General features: G+C 43.2%; 1 protein-coding gene across 3 annotated transcripts in view; it reads right to left on the bottom strand.

Annotated features, from left to right (window-relative positions):
- The window catches only part of aff1 (AF4/FMR2 family, member 1), a 12,009-nt gene extending 4,657 nt beyond the window's left edge, over positions 1-7,352 (bottom strand). For 2 of the 3 annotated variants that reach the window (XR_001639089.1, XM_016546356.1), the window contains exons 1-7: positions 7,024-7,352; positions 5,698-5,821; positions 1,156-1,665; positions 1,013-1,048; positions 859-942; positions 728-752; positions 610-649 (exon numbers count right to left, since the gene is read on the bottom strand). Coding sequence is in view for 2 of the 3 variants with exons in the window: in XM_016546356.1 (XP_016401842.1) it covers positions 610-649; positions 728-752; positions 859-942; positions 1,013-1,048; positions 1,156-1,665; positions 5,698-5,821; positions 7,024-7,088 (884 nt within the window). In the remaining variant the exon portion in view is untranslated. The remainder of the gene's footprint in view (positions 1-609; positions 650-727; positions 753-858; positions 943-1,012; positions 1,049-1,155; positions 1,666-5,697; positions 5,822-7,023) is intronic. The other variant, XM_016546357.1, reaches the window with a different exon arrangement.
- Between the last annotated feature and the right edge of the window lie 2,306 nt (positions 7,353-9,658).

Genomic DNA, 9,658 nt, shown 5'->3' with positions numbered 1-9,658 from the left:
CAGCTCCAAACTTTAGAACGGTATTGTAAACATTTTTACGAAACTATACACTTGTTTACTCACCAAAGACAATTTTACTCACATTTGGTGCTCAATGAGTCAGAAATTTCCATACAGGGAAATATATACTATTTTGAGGGAGATATAGCACATACAAAATGAATATAATGGCATATAATGAGAGAAATATATGAATGTGGAAAACGTGGGAAATGTGTGAGTGGAACAGAGAGGAAGAAGGGCACAAAGAGGCTCAAAGATGGATGGAAAACCAAATAAAGCAACAGAGGAAAATGATCGAGGGAGAGGTAGAGGGATGGAGGGAATGTGCAGTGAGGTGTGAAGCAGAAAACAGTAGAACTTTGTTACTCTAATGCACACACACTCAACAATGCTTGCTATGTTTAAAGATAAATTTTCCTCTCTCACACACACGCACACACACACACACACACACACACACACAGGTATACACACACACACACAGGTACACACACAGGTACACACATATACACACACATATACACACACACAGGTACACACACAGCATGTAAACACCTTCATATGAACTAGAGACAAAGATCTGATCTGATCTGATCTGATACTCACGGAGATTCCCGCTGAACTTTGTCTGATGATTCATCAGCTTCTAGTGAAGAATAACACAACAAATTAAAGGCACATAAACAGACTTCCACAATACACACACACACAAACACACACTTACTGAGAGTCGGGAATCCATGTGTCTCCTGTCAAAGCAGTTACAAGAATGAATGTTCAAAAAAGAATGAGCTCAAGAATGAGTTCAAATGCTAGTGTTTCAGTGACCAACTAAACCATTTATTCTGATCTAACCTCATTAGTGGAGGAGAACTTAGGCGGCTCGGCTGTGGTTGGCGTGCAAATGGTCGTCAGTAGTGGAGGCCATGAGGTCATTTCCTGTGTGTGAGAGAGACACTGAACTCCCGCGGCTTTCCTATCAATCGAGACTGTCCCAAACTCAACTGACCTGCAGAATGTCCCCCACACGCGCTCCAGACACAATCTGCAGACGGACAGAGAGAGAATGTGGCCTTGTTTAACATTTGGATGATGAAACACACAGGGTCAGTTTCGCTCTCACTGTAATAACGTCTGCGGATAAACACTCACATCAGCAGACTGCAGAGCGGGAAGGTTTGGTTTGCTGCTCTCCTTCAGGTCCTGTAAGTGCTCATAAGACTCCGGTGAGGCCTTCAGTTCGGGAGAACCGCTGGTCACCTGGTCCTGACCGACCGTCGGCCTCACATATGCTGTGGGTTTCTTGGCGTTGGCCAGTTTACCATGCAAATTCAGCGGGAGTGCGTGAGTCAGCGGAGGCGCGTCTGGCCTGCTGCGCTCTGGACACGGGCCGCCGTCCGAGTCACTGGACTGTAGAGGGGACAGCGGCTCCACCGGGGGACACAGGGCCGGTAAACTGTCCCAGCTCTCACCTGAAGGAGGGCCGGAGTCTGAAGCGGCTCTGGAGCGATCCGTGCATCCCGACTGCTCGTCCACGTGAGGGAAGTGCGCAGAACGCTCATTATGAAGCGCAGGACAAAGTTCCTCAGGTCCGTCATATCCTTCCTCATAATTACCCAGCATCCTCTGGATGAGACTGGACAGCTCATCATCTTTGATTCTCTGCGAAGTAAATCAGACAAAGGAATAAGTGGCTTTATGCTCCGTGATACTGCAGCACTCACATCTAGGGTTAGCAGCTCAGGCGTCTTTGATTATGAGACGTCAAGCTCCCAAAGCACTGACACACAAGACATCTATGTTTACTAATATACACCAACCCATCCGGTATGACAGTACACCGATATATAATGTGAATATAAAGAGTCATAGTAAGTTTCAGTGTACAGCTGTGGCTGTGGCGTTTAATCAAAAAAATCTGTTAAAATGAAGTTTGTTGCAAAGAACTGAATAAAAATAATATATTGATATTTAATATTAATATATTTTCTGTCCAATTTTATTGTGCTACTTTCAATAAAAATGTGGTTATTTTTTGGCTTGTATTTTTTTTTTTTATTCAGTATCATTAAAATTGAGTTAAATTAAAAAGTCTTACAAAATTACTATTTAAGAAAATAATACATAATTATTAAAAAGCATTTTCAGTTTCAGTTTCGGTTTTAGGCCAAGTGCATCCAGAATTTTCGGTTTCGGCCCAGAATATTCCTTTCGGTGGATCCCTAATTTATATGGCTCTGCACGGCATCACGCTGGACATGTTCATAGTAGAACAGTTCACATGAAGAATCGTCACGCAAACAGAGCAGAGGATTTAACATCTGCTCAATGTGCTCATCAGACTGAATCTAGTCCAGCTTATGTAGTGATCGAGAGTTTGAGCTCATATAGTGACTGTCAAACACACACTTCACTTCTCTCACCAAAGACCTTGAGAACACAAACACACTCCGAGTTTCACATCATCACATGATGATCACACACACACCCCAACACACACACACACACTCGCTCTCACACACACTCACTCACACACACTCTCACACACACACAGGTTTGTTTTTGTGAAAAGTGGGGACATCCCATAGGCGTAATGGTTTTTATACTGTACAGACCGTATATTCTATTGCCCTACACCAACCCTACCCCTAAACCTACCCCTCACAGGAAACTTTGTGCTATTTCAGATTTTCAATACACTCCATTCTGTGTGATTTATAAGCGTTTTGAAAAGTGGGGACATGGGGTAATGTCCTGAAAAGTAACCTTCTCCTTGTAATACCTATGTCATACCCTTGTCATTATACAAATTTATGTCCTCATTTGTCACAAAAACGCACACACTCACACTCACACACACACACACACACACACACACACACTCACACCCACGCACACACACTATCACACACACTCACTCACTCACTCACTCACACACACACACACACACTCACACACTATCACTCACACACACGCACTCACACACACTCACTCACACACACACACACTATCACACACACTCACTCACACACACACACACTCATTCACACACTCACTCACACACACTAGGCTTGCCGCGATAGACGGTGTTGACGGTGATACCGGTGTTAAGCCGCAACACCGGTTACGTCACTTGCCCACCGCGCGACCCCCACCCACCATCGTTTTGATTTTTTGTAGTAATAAAAATAATTTAATTCAGTAAAAGAACAGACACTACAATTAAAAACTGAACGCGGCTGCTCAATGCAGCGTGCCGAACAACAGTCGCATCACAGATCAGATTTCATTTCTCCAGTGAGGAGAGTGAGTCGAGCTGACTGACAAGAAGAGTGAGGTGAGACAGACAAGACGATCGCGGATGATTTAGTTTAGAAACGAAATGCAAAAGCGCCTGTTTGACAGTATTTTGGATTTTGAAAACCTGTTGACTTTTGCCGTTTATCTAAGCTGATTTTGGAAGTTTTTTAAAACATTCGTTTCTTATTTAATTGGTTCCACATTATTTGCAGATTTTTACTTTATTTAAACTTTGTGTCACTTATTTTATTTGACATCAAGGTGTATGCCGTGCCTCCAAGCTTTCTTACTCGTTTTGCCAATAAACGTTCTACGTTTCTTATTTATTTGGTTATATATATATTATACATGTTTACTTAGCCTATTTCCAGTTTTGTATACCTATTTAAACTTTATGTAAGTTATTTGTTATTTTATATTAGGCATAGCCTGCCCTATAGCATGGTGTATTTTTATTTGTTTTGTTAATAAAAGTTCTATGTTTTATATATAGGCTAAAATGAGTTTGACGTTGTATTTTGTTGTTGCCTTCAAGCAATCGATGCTGAACTGCCGCTAATTCAAAAGTGAAAGTAAAATGAGCACGGCGCTTTTAAGCTATTTAAAAGCGCAGGAAAGCGAGGAAAAGAGGGAAAATTCAAACAAACTAAAAACGAACAATTGCTTTACGCCGAATTGCCGCTATTTGAAAGTGAAAGTAAAATGAGCACGCAGCTTTTACAAGCTATTTAAAAGCGAAGGAAAGAGAGAAAAAGAGAGAACGCCCCGCCCCCGCGGTGATACCGGTATTACCAGTGTTGTCACACGTCGATTAACCGGCGGGAAAATTTCCTCACCACCACAACCCTAACACTCACTCACTCACTCATACTCACACTCACTCTCATACTGACACTCACTCACACTCACACACACATACACACACTCACACACACACACTCACACTAACACACTCACACACACTCACTCACACTCACACTCACACACACACTCACACTCACACACTCACTCACTCACACTCACACTCACACACACACTCACACTCACACACTCACTCACTCACACTCACACTCACACACACACTCACACTCACACACTCACTCACTCACACTCACACTCACACACACACTCACACTCACACACTCACTCACTCACACTCACACTCACACACACACTCACACTCACACACTCACTCACTCACACTCACACTCACACACACACTCACACTCACACACTCACTCACTCACACTCACACTCACACACACACTCACACTCACACACTCACTCACTCACACTCACACTCACACACACACTCACACTCACACACTCACTCACTCACACTCACACTCACACACACACTCACACTCACACACTCACTCACTCACACTCACACTCACACACACACTCACACTCACACACTCACTCACTCACACTCACACTCACACACACACTCACACTCACACACTCACTCACTCACACTCACACTCACACACACACTCACACTCACACACTCACTCACTCACACTCACACTCACACACACACTCACACTCACACACTCACTCACTCACACTCACACTCACACACACACTCACACTCACACACTCACTCACTCACACTCACACTCACACACACACTCACACTCACACACTCACTCACTCACACTCACACTCACACACACACTCACACTCACACACTCACTCACTCACACTCACACTCACACACACACTCACACTCACACACTCACTCACTCACACTCACACTCACACACACACTCACACTCACACACTCACTCACTCACACTCACACTCACACACACACTCACACTCACACACTCACTCACTCACACTCACACTCACACACACACTCACACTCACACACTCACTCACTCACACTCACACTCACACACACACTCACACTCACACACTCACTCACTCACACTCACACTCACACACACACTCACACTCACACACTCACTCACTCACACTCACACTCACACACACACTCACACTCACACACTCACTCACTCACACTCACACTCACACACACACTCACACTCACACACTCACTCACTCACACTCACACTCACACACACACTCACACACACACTCATACTCACACTCACTGAAACACACACTCACACACAATCACTCACTCACTCACACACACTCACTGACACACTCTCACACACTCATACTCACACTCACTCACTCACACACACACACTCTCACACACTCATACTCACACTCACTGACACACACACTCACTCACACACTCTCACACACACTCTCACACACACACACTCACACACACACACTCTCACACACTCTCACACACACACACACACTCACACACACTCACTCACTCACACACACACGTGTTATGAGAAACGTCACCTTATACGGCTTGTTGAAGAGAGGAGCGATTCTGTCATACTGCGTCTCCTCCTGCTGCACCCCCTGACTCCTTCTCTCCTTCTCCATCCGTCGCAGCATGTTGCGATCCTCCATCTGCACACTGCTTGAAAACACACACACTGTGCATCAGGGTACAAACATAAATACAAACTTGAAATCAACTTAAACTCAACATTTAGACACGCATGCCACACCTGAGCCGTGTGTGTGTGTTCATGATGAAGGGAAATAAAAGCCCCGAGAGGCTTGTATGTTCTGAAGGGTGTGTTCTGCGTGTGTCTCAGGTGTGTGTCCTGAGGGAAAAGTGTGTAAGGAACATCTGCTCTCAAATAAGTCTCTCTCTATCACACACACACACACACTTATGCAGATCAGAGACCTGCTCATCATGTCTGTCAGATAACAGAATAATTAGCATTACAGTCATTCATGCTGAAACCAAAAAAATTTATAAAAATAAATATCTCCTATTCTAATGTAAACAGACACACTCATGTTTGTGTTGATGTGTGACATACAGCAGATACAGTCACATTCATCAGATATGAATGTGATTATCAGCGCTTACTGAAGGTCAAAGGTCATCACAGCAGATGACCACCTCTCTCTCTCACACACACACGCACAACGGAAATCACACATCTAACATGCGTCCAGCCACTGTGTGTGTGTGTGTGTGTGTTTGCGTGTGTGAGAGAGTGTGTGTGTGTGTGTGAGTGTGAGTGTGTGTGTGTTTGCGTGTGTGAGAGAGTGAGTGAGTGTGAGTGTGTTTGCGTGAGTGTGTTTGCGTGTGTGAGAGTGTGTGTGTGTGTGTGAGTGCGTTTGCGAGTGAGTGTGTGTGTGTGTGTGAGAGTGAGAGTGTGTGTGTGTGTGTGTTTGCGTGTGTGAGAGTGTGTGTATGTGTGAGAGTGAGTGTGTGTGTGAGATTCAGATGAATGATTGTGTTTTTTTCTCCGGCCTAAAACTATTTGACACACACACACAAATCGCCAACACACTGATACTATATTTGACAGTAATCATTAATTCATTTATAGGGATTAAATCAGATCATTTCAGCATGAAGGTGATTCACACTCGCGTTTGTGTCCGTTATTTACACGACACTCTTATTTATTTGTATTCATTCGTGTGACCATCAGTCCTTTATGCTTCAGTTCAATTCTAAATCTTTCGATCCGTTTCATAAGTTCATATTTGTCAGCTTCCCGTGTGGATTTGGTGTGTTTAAAGACTTTGTGGGAACGTCAGTGTTTACTTGTGTTTTAGTTCCTCATTGAGATCGTTTTTCCAGAGTTTTCTCACCTGCTCCCTCCGCTCATTCTCGGCTTGTACTGTCCGCTGTCAGGCGCCGGTTTTCGGTCGCTCATGACGAGACGATCCGCCGATTTATCACATTTCGTCAAATCTAGAAATCAAAGATGACTTTTAGAAATCGCAGTTTGGCTGAAGCGAACTCAGCAGCAGAACGGAGCTCCGCGGACGCGTCCACTCAGGAGGGCGGGTCAACTGAGGCACAGTGCTTCAGATTAGTGTGTCAAACAGACACGATTAAACTATATATTGAACAACAGACTCCTTTTGTAACCTAACTCATAAGCCATTTTAAGAATTAACCATTAATTCGTATAATTACTCGTGCGGATATTATGAAGTGAAGTGCACACCCCCGTGCAGTATTGAATGGTTCCGGCTCACCACTCCTTTTATGGGCATATTATTGCACGAGCGCGCACGCCAGCAGGCACGTCATCACGGAAGCGCCGTGATACTGATTAAAGTAAATAATAATACAGTGTTAACTTATATATGTAAAAATACAGACACTGATAGTAAACGCTTACAGATACATGCTTTAAATAAAATAAGTGAAGGTTAAATCGCTAAATGAAACGGGGTTTTAACTGAATTTGATTGAGTGTCATTTTTAATTGCACTTTTCAGCTGCTGTAAAACAATTAGTGTTTTTAACTCAGTGCACCGGAAGGACTGCCTCTTTTGCAAAGTTTGTACTTGCTTTTTAATAATCATTTGAAATTGGCAAACTGGCAGCTCCAGTAGTAAACACTTTAATAATTGCAATTTACAATGAATTTATCCCTGTATTGAATCAGCTGCAGGCGCCATCTTCTGGCGAGACGCAGCAATTCATTCGCCGCACGACTCTCACAGTGCATTATGGGTATTCTCTAGCCGTTGAGCATACATCAGTTATACACTCGTTATTGCTGAGCATTGTGGGATTGAATGAGTGCACTCGTAAATGTCCACTAAATAAGGTTCCGGACACCACTAAAAATGGCTGTCCCCTAAAGTAGTGCCTTATTTAAGGGTATAGAGGCCAATTTCAGACACAGTGTAAAACTACAGCTGCAGCGCAATTATAAGTCTACTTACTAAATCATTCACTCAACCGATTCCGTCAACAAGGAATGAAACACTACTGTGTTGCTCGGAGTCGCAGCGGTTTATCCTGCTTTGGTGGAACTATTTCATTGACGGAGCAAAAATACACAATGCAACTATACACTGTGTCCAAACAACTCCTTGTTCAGTGAACTGTTAAATAAAAGAAATATCACACTTACAGTCAGTGGCTCAGGTGTACGGCACTGTGTGTACCACGAGCGCTCAGACTGACCTCAGATTAGCCCCGCTAACATTTCAGCAGTTATTATATGTGTCCCGTACTTCTGTCGACTGAACCAGCCATGCCATTAATTAGGAATGTATCAGTCTTTTGCATGCCAAAGTCAATTTCTGCATATAAATATACGCCAAATAGAAGCAGAAAATCTGCTATACGCACTTTCATGAGATCGGGATAGCCTACAACTATTAATTTGTATTAATTTGTTGGATATTTTACAAAGGAGAATACAACGAATTCATGACAATGTTTTACATTCAAGCTACCCGTAAAATTTAGAGTGAAAAGTACTTTAAAGGGGTCATATGATGCTTTTTTAAAGATCATTATTTGGTGTATTTGGTGTAACAGAATATGTTGACATGCTTTAATGTTCAAAAAACACATTATTTTTCAAATACTGTACATTATTGTAAGTCCTCTATGCCCCGCCTCTCTCAAACACTTAGTTTTCTACAAAGCCCCTCCTTCCGACAAGCGCAGTCTGCTCTGATTGGCCAGCTGACCCAAGCACTCGTCGGAAATGTAACGCCCCTTACCATAATCGCGAGCTTCATCTTTCAAAATAAATGTAAAGACAGTAAATAATGTCATTAGTTTTACCATCAGTTCAAGCCCGAAAGGGCAACACAGTCGCGTGACAGACACAGTGATGAAGCCGGTATGTGTTTGCAGTACACAAGCCACGGTTAAAACAGCTGACTCCACTGTGATGTGACCCTGTCTCTCTCTCTCACACACACACGATGCGCAAAACTCCGCATTTGAACAGTCAATAGCAAATACATAAACTAATAACAAAACAGTAGCTGATTCAGAAGCGCCAGATTGTCATAGCAAAGTCAGAATTACCTCCTCTCATAGGTTCACGAAACGGTCGTCCATAAAATGCATTGCTGTTCTGTTGTAAGTAATCTTAAAGATTCCTAAATGCATCTACTTCCGGAAGGCCAAATAAAGTGCTTTTGCTTTCGCCTAGAAACACACAGCATCTCCCTGACATGGCTGCTTCAACACTAACTGCGGTTACTGAAACCACGCCTTCTTTCTTTGCGTGCACATTTGGGCAGCATTACGCAAATATTTCCACATAGTGACGTAGATATGTGGGGGCGTGTTAGAACGAGCCGTTTTAGGGGGGCGTGGCAGAGTCTTAACTTTGATAAAGAATATCTCTTTGGTTTTGAGACTTTAGTCTTTGCAACTTCAGGGATCTTATCTATGCACAATCAGCTTGTAACACTCCAAAGAGAAAGGAAAACTTGAAATCGCATCAAATGACCCCTTTAA

The sequence above is a fragment of the Sinocyclocheilus rhinocerous genome, unplaced genomic scaffold (assembly GCF_001515625.1).
Source record: "Sinocyclocheilus rhinocerous isolate Xijiao unplaced genomic scaffold, SAMN03320098_v1.1 scaffold5693, whole genome shotgun sequence".
NCBI lineage: Eukaryota > Metazoa > Chordata > Actinopteri > Cypriniformes > Cyprinidae > Sinocyclocheilus > Sinocyclocheilus rhinocerous.
Note: the sequence above shows the minus strand (reverse complement) of the source record. Positions and strands in the feature narration are given on the sequence as shown.